Source organism: Lycorma delicatula, chromosome 3, assembly GCF_047948215.1.
Source record: "Lycorma delicatula isolate Av1 chromosome 3, ASM4794821v1, whole genome shotgun sequence".
Lineage (NCBI taxonomy): Eukaryota > Metazoa > Arthropoda > Insecta > Hemiptera > Fulgoridae > Lycorma > Lycorma delicatula.
Window position 1 is genome coordinate 105794289 of NC_134457.1, and position 14094 is coordinate 105808382.

At 27.1% G+C, this 14094-nt stretch overlaps 1 protein-coding gene across 3 annotated transcripts in view; it reads left to right on the forward strand.

The window, feature by feature from the left end:
* Positions 1-12333, forward strand: part of LOC142321844 (uncharacterized) — an 86530-nt gene extending 74197 nt beyond the window's left edge. For 2 of the 3 annotated variants that reach the window (XM_075360297.1, XM_075360299.1), the window contains 5 exons: positions 918-1097; positions 4831-4980; positions 7504-7735; positions 11133-11312; positions 12100-12333. In XM_075360297.1, the coding sequence (XP_075216412.1) occupies positions 918-1097; positions 4831-4980; positions 7504-7735; positions 11133-11312; positions 12100-12236 (879 nt within the window). In that variant the 3' untranslated portion in view covers positions 12237-12333. The remainder of the gene's footprint in view (positions 1-917; positions 1098-4830; positions 4981-7503; positions 7736-11132; positions 11313-12099) is intronic. The other variant, XM_075360298.1, reaches the window with a different exon arrangement.
* The last annotated feature ends 1761 nt before the right edge of the window (positions 12334-14094 follow it).

Below are 14094 nucleotides of genomic sequence, written 5' to 3' on the forward strand. Positions count from 1 at the left end.
TGAATCTATGTACAACTCAGTGCCAGGGGAGTACCATAAAAAAGCATGAATATAAGAAAGTTGTAAAAACTGAAAGTAAACAATTCTTCAGGAGTCCTGTGAATAATTTAAACAACATACATACATGCTTTTAGAATATATAGAGACCAGAGAAATTGTTTAATCAAGACTGTTCAAACCATCCCCATCTCAGCAGCAAAAAGTGAACAAGCTTTCAATACAATGAAATCCACACTGGAAAGAGAAATTTGTTAATGATTTCAAGGTCAAGTGACTTACTTTCATTCAGCAGTGTTGGACCTCCTATGTGTATGTTTAATCTAGTTTCATATGTGAAGTTACGGCTGCGAAAGGGGAGATGTTCAGCTGATGAAACAATATGCCAGAAAAACATTGTATTGGGTGTACAATGTTGACACCCAGTACAAATCCGTACTGCTAAATTGATAAGGTGAGTTCTGGTAAATATTTTTCCAACTAAATCACTGTTTATAATCACTAGTTTACTGCACTTGCCCCTACAGCAATGCATCACTGCATCACTTGACTCAGCTTAGTTATTGTCTGGCTTTCATTACTGCTCAGTGCACATCACTTGCTTAGTTTATTGGATTGATCACATTGAATTCTTAACTTGATTGTGTATCATTTGGAACCTTACCTTAAAAGTATATATTTTTATATTGGTTCTTTATATGAGTATTTACTGATATTTATGTACCATTTTTTTTAAAACTCTTAAGTAACACAAAATGAAAGTTATAACATATTCACCGTTAACCTTTACAATGCTTAACTTTTTCCACTATCTAGCCACAAAATATTTAGTTAGAGAAGCAAATAAGTATATACATTTATAGAAAATTATTTCATTCTCTAAACACTGATATAGAAGCTTTACTAACTTTCTTTAACAGCAACAGCAAATAAAAGTAATCAAACCTGTTCCTCATCATTCGGATACTAACTCTTTAGTTGATGATTATCTACCTCAAGATTGTGGAGCATTAGATGAAAATTTAGACCTCTTAAGTTTGGATTTTACTGCTAAAGTAGTTGCAGGATATAACATTCAGAAGGGCACTTATCCTTGGCAGGTAAGTTTACTTTTAATAATTCTAATTTGTTTTTCTCTATTTGATATTATGCTAATGTTACAAGTGAAAATAAGTTGATCTGTTCAGTAAATATCATTGTATCAGGACTGTTCAAACTGAGAGAGCACGAATAAATTCTAAAGTGTAATTGGGCTACAGCTATTTTGAGATACTGTAATATAATGTAGTATAATTTTTTTAGGATACAAAATTGTCTGTTTTACATAATTTTATTAACTTTAATTAATCAACACAATATTTCATAATGATTCAACCAAATCTTTACTTACAAGCATATATTAATGAGACAAACAACCATCCTATTCAGGATAAATGAATTTTAGATTTCTACAAATTGATTATATTAAAGAAAGATTCAACCAATGAATCCAAGCTACTTTATTATGAGATAACCAGTAATACAGTTTTAATGAATAACATTTTAGATCTTGTACTACTACACAATAAGCTAGCTATAAACCCAATTTAGAGTTAATCCAGTAAGATGTAATTCAATCTCAGATTGACCGTATCGAGATGGAAATTGATACACTGTTACAGTGCATCAAGTAAGATATTTGTTTCCATCATAACCACTACCTATTTTGTTATCCTTATTAACTGGTATCTATTACAAGTATTTATAGTTGGTCAATGAATGAGTTAGTGACTCCAGTTGATATGTTATGATTAATAAAAATATTACAAGAATGTTTTATATAAAAAAAAATGTTTATGTAGCAGATTTAAAAAATGTAAATGAATATTGGTAAATAAAAGGAACTGACGATAGAGTAAAACCCTGAAACTGTAATCTTCCTGAAAAGCAGAAAAATAAATAAAAAGGTTAGACAATTCTCACTCCTTTGATGTATTTATTTTAAAATATTAGATAAAAAGGCAGTGGTATTTAAAATGTGTTTTTTAAACATTATAAAAATATAGAATCTGTACTTTGTGAATAGATAAAATATATTTTTTAACTATTGAAAATTAACACTATTGAAAATAGTGTTTTCAATATTGCTAATACATAAGGTAAATTTAGCACGCTAAACCTTCCAAAAAAAAAAGTGCAATAGATAATTCTGTCTTATCCTTTCTTCAGTTTTCACTGCATAATTTAATTTTATTGTAAAACTCAATTTTTTAAATTCAGTACAAAATGAGCAAAGTTAAAATTGTTATTCTAAGAACTATTAGAACAGGATTTGGCAATATTAATTAGGATTAAAATAGTAAAGATAAGTTCATAAGAGTACATATAAATCTTATAAACAACTTAGAATGATATTAAGTTTAAAATAAGCATGTTATGAGTATTGACAAATGTAGGCTCTGCTTATATACAATCTCAGAGTTTTTTTTATGTTTAAAAACCATTTGAAGGTAACTTGATCATTTATTTAATATGAATGCATGAGATATCAGGCGTAGGTTTTATTTAGTTAGTACCCATAGACTACTTACCATAAATTGATGACTAATTTGCTTGGTTGGTAGATTATTAATTTATCTATAATTTAATTAAAGATTTCATTCTACAAAAAAAGAAAAATATTCGTCTATTGATGAGTGGTTAGTAACAATAACTAAATAAATCTAAATTTTCTGCATCCTCACTTAACATGCACTTAAATAATACAATCAAATATTTTTTTTTACATACCACCTTTAAAATTATTATTTTATTCTATTCTGATTTAATTTTTTATTATTTTCAAATAATTGCATTAATATTACTTTATATAATTTTAATTATTATGTTGTAATGTAGACTATAATTGTTTCTCCATTTTATTTATTAAATTTATATTTACCATATTACTCAGAACAAGATTGTTACATAGTTTTCCTTGATCCTTCTATGTAAATATTTCAGAAATTACTTTTGTTGCCCATCTAGTAATGTATATCCCCATTCCTTATTTGACATATAATATAAAAACTAGCCTAAATGACGTATATGTAAACTAGCCTAAATGAAGGATGTATTTATGAAAAAGTTCCAAAAAGCAATAATGACATTCTGAAGTATTCCTCTGACCATTGAAACTTTTACCTAAACTCCAAATTGATTGTACTAAGTTATATACTTCAACCACTTAAGAGTGGTAGAATCTAAGTCAAACTTAAGCTGCTCACAGGAGGAGTTAACAAATGCTCTTTAATATCTAACAATTTTTTTAACTATCCTAGAAAGAAACTGATTCTTCAGTCCTGTAGATATATAGTGCATCACAGAATATCTCAGATTGATTAACATTTTTATTGTATAAAAAAGAATTTTTTATAAAATACCATGCATTGTACACTTGTTTAATAATCATTTTAAAATCTTAACACTTCAGTCACTAAGCTTTCAGTTACCTGACTACCACATGAGTAATAGTCACATCGGATTCACAGTCCATCCAACAATAAAAATGCTATTATTATTTTGCCTTTTTAATTAATATAAAAATAGATTATTTTCTATCAATTTTTTATTAATATTTATTTTCATATTATTTTCTGTTCGATTAATATCTTTTATAATTTTCATGGAATAAAAAATTATTTTTAAAGATGGTGTAAAACTTAGAAAAATTTGCTTTTTATTTACTGTATGTATGAGCAATTTAATTTAGTGTAAAGAGGTATAAACAAAAATCACAGTTATAAAAAGTGTTATAAATTAATAATATTTCAGTTAAATACAAAATATGTAACTTTGAAGTAAATTCATAAGAAATTTGTATTAAAAATAATTAACATAAAGATAAACTAAATTGTATTCTATACAATCAGAAACAGTTATTTATAAAAAAAAAAAAAAAAAAAAAAAACTAAAAGAAAGTAACCAAATTAGAAACAGTAAAGATTTTTCGTGAATAACCCAGGTATAAAAACCGTTATTACACATTTCTTACTAAATCTACTGATTTATTAGATGAACAATTCTTGTACCATTTAATTTGTCTAATCTTTTCAACCACAACCAATGCAGTTGTTTGAACTAAATCATCTTTTAATTCTTTTCACTGTCTGCATCAACCTTTTTCTCTACCACATCTGTCTATCATCTTCATCTTCTCATCAAATTCATCTCTGGAGGGGACCTACTTCATAGTCGTATGATGTGGTTTTGTTCTTTACAATTTTTTTTTTAAATTTATACTAAAAAAGAATAGACTGCTGTGATAACATATAAACTGTGATATGATGATAAAACTGATTGTATGATAAAATAAATTAAGTAATTGTAAAAAAAGTGTCACTGAAAGGTGCTCTGTAACTGATCTATGAGTTTTCATATGAAAATTGAATGAATGTATCGTGTATACTCATGCTCTAAATGTGTAGTTTCAATTATATACTGAATTAATTCATAATACCTGAATTATTTGAATTTATCAGTATTTATAGCTACAGAAAAAAGAGAAATCAACCCAATAATTGCTTTCTGATTTACTGTTACAGTTTACATGCAACTACTAGAGTTAAAATTGATCGAGAAATTGCATGAAATGCCATAGTATTTGTTTGAATCATTTACTTTATCAAGTTTTGGAATAAAAATGATTTTTCCTTCTGTAATAAATTGCATTTCTTGTTCATGAAATAACAGTGAAACTGATTGTTATGCTATTTAAATCTAGGACTTATTATTTTGTCTTTAACTTTTATTATACTTCATAAATCAATTTTTTTTTTCAAGCAGTTCTATTAAATAATACTTTGTTGTAATTAGGCAAGTATAAGAATCAGAACATCTATAAAATCTGTTCATTGGTGTGGTGCTGTTGTTATTTCATCTTTACACATCCTTTCTGCTGGTCATTGTGTAGTTGATTATAATAAAGATGTTTACTTTGTTAGAGCTGGAGATCATGATTCAGAGGTAATGTATTCTTTTTATTTTTTTAGTGGAAAGAAGTTACATTTTATTTTTGTAAAAATAATTTTTATTTCAAAAATAAGATCTAGTTGAACATTATACAAAACAAGAAGAAAAAAATTTGCAAATCCAATTTTTGCTTAGTGTTACAATTTTTTCTGATAAGAAACAATTTTTTTTTATAATCTCTTTACAAAAATCGACTAATATTTCACCTGGTTCAGTTTTGTCAGTTTCAATCCTTCACACTCTTTAAACATTGAGATCTAGTATCTTCTTGAGATAAGGGAAAATGAGTCATTAAGTGCATGGTCTGGGATTTAAGAGAGTAATACAAATTTTTATTTGGAATTGTTGAATACTCTACATTTGAAGGAAGAGTGCTTGAGCACATACTGTCATGAATGAGAACAATTTTTGACATCAGTACTATTATAACCAGTTCTAAATGGTATGGCAAGTTTTGAAAGCATTCCATTAATGAATACCTTCACTTTATAGTTCCCAACACCATAAAATCCATTTAACCATATTCAATTGTAAGACTTGGTCATCCAGTTTTTTAGAGTACAGTTTATTTTCACTCAACACTTCTACAAATGTGCAATATCAATAAATATTGATTTTCACCTCCAACATTACACCAAAATCTAGGCTAAAAGGAGATTTAGTATATAACTGATACATTTTGTTATAATATGTGAATGACCCAGGATTATTATACTATTATTATGTAATGGAAACTTTTAAAAATTATTAAGTGTCATTGTTTCTTTATTTAATGTTTATTTCAATTTTTCCCCCATTTCTAAATCATAAATAAATACAGAACCTTAGATGAAGCAGGCAAGGGACACACCTGCTTTGCCACCGAAGGAGTCTTATCTTAATTATCTTTGTAATTAAACTTTGTTACTGTCTTCATATTTTCATTTAGTTTTTATAAATTTAAAATAGTTAGGTAATAGTAATAAATCAATACATCTGTACAACAAAAAATGCAACTTACTGTACTATGATAATACTACAAAAAGTTATATGACAGATAATGCTGATTTAAAAGAAGTGTTTAATTTAATAACATAAATAGCAACTGGAAATATATGATTTATATTATAAGGCACTAATAAATGCCAATTTAAATATAAATAACATAAATATATTAACAATAAAAGATGCAAAATAAAAAATAATACGTATATTATTTAAGATCATGAGGACAAATGTATACATTTTTTCAAAATACATATAACACTTAATATAAAACCAATAAATTGCTTTTAAAATAGACAGTAAAAGGTTAAAAAAATAATTAAAAAATCTAATTCTAATTTTTATAATAATTGTTGTTAATAAAATATATTGTGGATTAAAAAATTGTACAACTGATTTTAAATAGTTAAAAAAATGCTTTCAGGAACATTTGTGAATATATAAGTATAATTTTTAAAATGTAACTACAGTGGGGCCGCATTAGGGAAAATAAATAATAATTTTCAAGCATAGACAATGTGCAAATATTAGAAATCAGGAGCAACATATTTAAAACTTTTACGTTTGAGAAAATACTCATAATAAAAAATAGCCATGAGCAAGCAATACCTGAACATGTTGATGATTGGATAAAGAAACAATAGGCTAGATTTAATTTAAAAATTAGTAAAAAATTGCAAAGATGAAAGCCAAAGAAAACAAAAAAAAAAACAATGGCTAAGGAAACAATTAACAGAATGAAGTTACTGTGTAGTAAGATGGAGGTAGACTTGAAGAAGTGTCTTGTGAAATGTTTCATTTGAAGTGTACTTCTGTTAGATGTGAAACATGGATACTGAGAGAAAAAAAAAAGAAAGGCTGGAGACAATTGAAGTGTTGGCATCAAGAGATTGGAAAAGATTAAATGGACAAGTGAAACATGAAGAAGTAATAAGGAGTGTGAATCAGAATAGGAACTCTAACTGATTGTGACATATCATGAGAGAAGGATTTATTAAAATTGTGTTAAAATCAAGTTCTAAAAGGTGCAAAAAAGGGGTTGATTATAAGTGATCCAAAAGGAATTGGGAGTTAAAAGGTTTTCAGTAAAACTGAAAAAGCAGACAGGCATGGTCCAACAGACCTGCCTTAGAGCAGATAACTGTATGACGATGAGGTGATTGAAATTTATATTTAAAATATGTATTCAAATTATTGCACTAAACACAGTCATTCATTATATGACAATAAATTGTAGTAGCACTTGAACAGTTCATTTAATTTCAACAACTATAAATGATAAAATACCTCTTTATAATTTTGATATTTTGATTTTTGTTTTTAATCAAAAATGTATATAAAAACCTCTGATACAGAAATCTCTGCAAAAGCACATAAACGTCAAAGAAAAATCAAAAATTTAATTTTACAAATAATGTAATATTTAATACCATGTATTAATTATAACATTAATATAATGTATATTATATATTATAATTAATTTATAATATTTTAATTTTGATATAATTTTAAATGTTATAACAATATGTGCAGACTTCTGAAGGGACTGAGCAAGAAGTTGATATAGAAGAAATATATGTTCACGAGGAGTTTGATCAAGGACCACATTTAAATAATGATATAGCATTGATAAAATTAAAAGGCCAAGGACTTAAGTTGAATACATGGGTACGTCCTATATGTCTACCATCGAGTTTAACGTTATACAACCCAGGTCTCAACTGTACAATATCTGGATGGGGATCAAATGGTGCTCCTGGTTCAGGTAAATTATACTTACTCATATTTTTGTATGAGTAGTGTAATTGTATTTCATTGTTATATTGTATAAGACTATATTTTTTATCTAATTTATATGTGTTGAGAAAGCACCTATTACTACAGTAATTAAAAAATGCATAGAAAATTATGTATGAAAAAATGACAAATAACTGATTTTCCTCAGAACTCTCATTTTGGATGTAACTTTTTATCTATTTTATCTTATCTTTTTATCTATCTAAATATTTTACAGCTGCATGCCACATTAACAATACAACCTGATCTACAATGTTCATTAAAATCATTGTGGACAACCTTTACAAAACAATGCAAAGAGTCTGGTTCAATGATCAACATTATTGAGCCCTTTATACCCTGGAAATCAGTTGGATATCTCTACACACTGTGTAGATTTAGGGATAGGTGAGATTGTCCCTTTAGGCTTGAATATGATCTCAGGTGGCTGTTACATATCTGAATTAAAGTTGCAGAATTGATAACTTAAAAAAAATTATATTTGTGCTGGTCAATTCAAAAACGTTGATTAGTAAAGGTACTGCTAATATCTTAGATAAAAATATTCCAAGGAACTATGAACAGAATGGACATAAAGTGTATGCAAGTTATCTTAAGAGTTTCCTCTTGATGGGTTATTTGACGTACGCTGAGATAGATTACCCTTTCTTACTATCTATTCTTCTTCCTTACTCTTGATTGATCCCTTCTTGTTCATTATGGTTGGAAGTCAAGACCCTGGTGGATCATTGTTGATGCAAAGATTTGTAAAGTCCGTGTTTTTTTAATGAGATATGTGTGGGGGGCTGCATTTGGACCAATCTAAGAACTCTATTTTATGTTTATTGCAGAATAAAACTAATGATTAAATGCTTTTTGGTGGAAGCTAAGCCTCATAATCTCTCCAAAAATACAAATGTATCACACAATATCATTGTCATCATTAAAACTTATGAAACATTTATATAAGTAATGAATAATATAATCCATTTTTTTTAATAAATGCAAGAATTTGAGTAATTCTTCAAAAATTAGTACAGTTGCGAATCCTAAAAAAAGCATTCTCCAGCTAATATTTCTTTCACTGGACTAATTTATGTTCAAAATGCATTTAAATTCACTGATAATAGAAAAAAATGTTCAATCCATCTAAAGGCAGACAAAAAAATGAAATAAAAAGACAAATAAACACAACAAATTGAAGTAATAATTTAATAGTTACATGAATAATAGTTTAAAAATGTTTTAGCTAAAATATGATGAGTGATGATAAATGACAATGCTTATTGTTAATTAAATCAATAACAATACTGTTAAATAGATAGCATATTTAATTTTATTTTTATGAAATCAAAACTATGAATTTAAAACTTATGATTTTGAAAATGTTTTAAAATAGTTCTTTTAATTTAAGTAATTTAATAGCAGATTATAACAGTTCATGAAAAGTTTAAGATTTTATTGAAACTCAACTTCAGATTAATTGGTGAGCACTCTTATTATTATCTTTTGTTATGTGATATTTTTAATTACGATTATTTATTAAAATGTGTTTGAAAAATAAAGATAAATATAAATGATGCTAAAAATGAAAAAAGAAAGAATGAAGCATACATAAAAATATTTTTAAGCAGTACTGTATACGTTTGCAAACAATGTGCCAAGAACATTTAGTGCCTGGAAAGGGACTAATTTTGCAATCCCATTCGGTAAAACATTTATTTTTCTCAATAGACCTAAATTATTAGTAATTAAGATGTACATGAGACTATTACTTCCTACCAAATAAAAACAGGCCACATGGGAATAATAAAAAGGAATTACTTATTTTATAAGAGAAAATCGGAATACTGGGATAATCAATTCCTAGTTTTAATATTCATCAAAATTTACTATTTATTCATGAGCAAAATGATTTTCGACTTTATGTATATTTCAGACAATGATTACAGGTTAGAATCACTGATTGATTCCAAGCTACATCTCTCTTCTTATGTAAGCAGTTCAACAATGACACAGTATATTTATTTAAGATTAGGTGCAATGAAGACAAAAGTAATGACACCAAATGAAAGTGAAATTAAACTCTAATTTGTTTATGTCCCAAACATGATGAATCTACTGTGTGTGTGTGAAAATAATGAAATAAATCTAATTTAGTGTAAAAGAAGACACAAGTATCCCTCCCTCCACATTAGCAGCTTCATAGCTGCAATTGAAGAATGATTTATTCAGTGACCATGTATCATTAAAATATTTAGAAGAAAATTTAATATTTTACATAGCATAATCTGAAACTATGTTCACAATAAATTAGACTGCAAGAAATGTGCACCAGGTGAATCCTAAAAAAAAATCATATTTTGTTTATCCTTCATTGATTTCTCCTCTTTAAAGAATATTATGATTTCTTTTAGTAAATCTTTAGGTCTTCTTCATTCTTTTTTGTTTAGCTTCTGGAACCACCATAAAGTATTACTTTAGAAGATAAATGAGGATGATACGTATGAATGTAAATGAAGTGTTGTCTTGTACAGTCTCAGGTCAACCATTCCCGAGACATATGGAAATCTTCAGGCCTGGCCTCAAGTATACTCCCTCGCAATAATATTGGTTCTAAAAAAAAACAAATAACCACTTTTAATTATTGATTAATACTCTTATTAATTACTGGCTGACAAAAATAAAAAAATTCCAATTTTTTATCCATGACAGTCATCAATGATAATTTTAAAATAAAAACTGTTACAACAAACTGAACTAATTTTATAATAAACAGTTTTAATAACTTTCTTTTTAAGATTTTCAGAAACTGATGCTGCTCACCCTGGAGCAGTAATGAGCAGGTAATTTTTTACTTAAGTAGACAGATATTTAAGATGCAGTAAAAAAATGTATTGAATTTGAATTTTGTCTCTTAGGTTGATATATAACATGCTTTTGTGCATTTATTTATTTTATAATGTTCAAGTACATTAATATGGGATATTCTTTTGTATATGTAGAATACCAAAGTTGTTGTCAATGTTAATAATAAACTAATTATCAATGTCTAAAATATTTTTGTAGTAATTTATTAAAAACATTTATTACAAATTGTGTTTTAGTTTGGCATTGCAAAAGTTTATACTTTTAAAAAATAATGAAAGTAGAAATAATTGAAAGAGAATTAGATATAGAGCAAACTTCCTAAAAAAATGGGGACTTTGATATTATTTCCTAGAAACTATCTGCTTATTCATTCTTCATATAAACAATTGTCTAGGAGTTGTTGAACAGAATATTACCAGTTGTATTTAGTTTTTGTTATTAAATATTCATGTAGTTTAATTTTTTCTTTAATTATTAAAATGCTAACAAAATTGATGAATGGTCATTGGTAACAGGATACTCTCGAAAGTTACATGCTACATGGGTACCAATTTTGTCTCTTGATGAATGCTCAGCTGATTATACTTATGGGAAAAATGCTATTAGTAATGGAATGTTTTGTGCTGGTAGTCTTGAAGGTGGAGCAGATTCCTGTCAAGGAGATTCTGGAGGACCTTTTATCTGTAACATTAAAGGTAGTCTAGAACACTTTTTTATTATTGTGAGTTTTTTCAGTTATTCTTCAAGAAGAAGTTTAAATAAATAAATTTTTTGATAAAGAACATTTATAATTTTTTTTTTATTCATCATGATTGAATTTAAATTAATGCAGATGCAAATTTTAATTCATTTAAATTTAGCTTATAATAATAGAATAGTTGTGATTTTAGTTTAGCTAACAAAGTAAGACACCTGGTTTCAGAGTTTATTATTTTTAACCTAATTCTTCAGCTTCATAAAGAAGTAAAAGCTAAAAAAAATCTGCTGTCTGGCTGACATTTTTTAACAAAAACAAATCTTGTATACAAAGTGCTTTGTATCACGTATTATTATTATTCTGATTTCATACAACTGTTTGCCATGTACTTATTTCAATTTGTGTCTAGTGATTCTCTTCTAATTTAATTGCATGACTTTTCTTGGCCTAAAAATGTTTACTGAAAATACTTTCACTTTTATCTCACTTCATTACAATTTTCTGAGGTGTACAGGTGTCTTATACACTAAGCCTACAGTTTATGCTAACTCCTAATGATCTTGTAGAGATGACATGATGTAGTTATTTTCTATTTGTAAACATAAATATTTGATGGAGATAGTGGAGGAATTTTATTTCCTTCAAAAATATTTTTTAAACCAGCAAAAAAATAATTTTTTCCAAAACATATTTTATCAAATAATTATTTGTAATTTGGATTGTAGCCCGATATAAAGTTTAATATTAAATTGCTTATATCATAATGCATCATCTTTTTTTTACAGATCGTTTTACATTATTGGGCATAACAAGCTGGGGACATGGTTGTGGCAGAACAAATAAACCAGGAGTATATACTAAAGTTGCCCGGTATAATGACTGGTTAAAACACAAAATTCATGATTCAATGAGTGGCCAGTAATTTTATTTATAATTTAGTTTACTGAGTTTCTTCTATCCCTAATTTTATCTGTTAATTGATTTCTCCTGTGATTTATAAATATATTCATATATTAAAGCATTGTTCATTTTAATAAAATTTCACACCATATTTCTTACACTACTTTGTCACTGTACATTATCTAACTTATAAGATAACATTGTTATAAAACATTGTAACATGTTTTTTTTCTATTATCCTTACTACTTCATGTATTTATGAATTAATGTGTGGAAGTCTATTACTTAATTAGAAACTGATTTTGTGTATTGATCATGATGCTTCTTAATTTCCAGCACTTTTGGTGGAGATTTTCTCACATTTTTTATGTCAATATAACAGATGTTATGTTTCTATTTTTTTTAAATATTTCATAAATTTTCTTGTGTTTATTTCATTTGTATTTTTACAGATAGAATAGTAACTGTATTTTACAGATAAATAGTTAATAAATATTTTTTTATTAAGTAAATTAAATGGTCTAATTATTTATGGTTTTAATTCCTACATAATAACAAAACAACTTTGTGATATGTGAGTATACATTATTTATGTGTTTTGCGATATTATTTATTTATGTACTTGTATTAGTTCAATCACATCTCTATGCATCTCAGTAGTTATTAATTCTGAAGTTTGAATGATCAATAAGTTAGTTTTTATTTTGTGTCACTTTTTTATAGAACAGTTTCTGTATAAAATGACACACCACTGCTGTATTTTCATGTAATAGTCCTCTCAACCATGATAATTGGCCATTTTTTTTGTGGTCAGTTATTGAAATGGAAGGAATTAAAGAAAATAGCAGTTATTCCTTTAAAAATATGTGTATATAAAGTTGGTATAACCACTTTGAAAATTCCTGTTTAAAAATGAAATTGTTTAACAGTTAATTAGCTGTAAAATTAACTGTAATAACACAAAATTAAAAAGTTTACAATAATTCAGTTTTTCAAGTAACTTATTTGATATGAAATTGGTAGGACTTCTTAAAATAGTTTAAATTAGAATAGTCATCAAGATCTATCTAGTATCATAATAAGTTTCTTTTTAATTATTAATAAATTGTGATCATTTATTAATATATTGTGATCCTCAAATAAATTGAGGATCCAGGTAATTATCGCAATTAGAACACCTTCAAAATGCATGTAAAATCAAACTCATACCAAATTAACTTGTTTTTTATCTGTTAAGGCACTGTTCTCTTCATTTTTTAACAACCTTATTTTTTTAAACAAGTTACAGGTTTGTTAACTTATATGGTGGTAGGGGTGTACCAGTTAACCCTCTGGGTTGGTCTAGTGGTAAACACGTCTTCGAAAATCAGCTGATTTCAAAGTCGAGAGTTCCAACGTTCAAATTCTAGTAAAGGCAGTTTCTTTTATATGGATTTGAATACTAGATCGTTGATACCAGTGTTCTTTGATTGTTGGGTTTCAATTAACATCATATCTCAGAAATGGTCGATCTGAGACTGTACAAGACTACACTTCACTTGCACTCATACATACCATCCTCATTCATCCTCTGAAGTAATAACTGACGGTGATTCCCGAAGGCTAAACAGGGGAGTGCTCCACTTAAAGGGCACTACTTAATAGTGCAGTACAAAGAGGCACCACTTTATGCAACTATCAAGATCTCTCTTGCACAATAGTGTCATTTTATATATATTATTAATGTAACAGAACCTCTGTCTATTAAAAAAATGAAATTGCTGTGGCACAAGTAGTTGCTTTTAAACAGATTTATATTTAGAAAACAATAATTCCTTTTCAAATGAAATTTCAACAATTGCATTGTGACTCAAGTTCTTCTAAATGGTGCCATTATACTT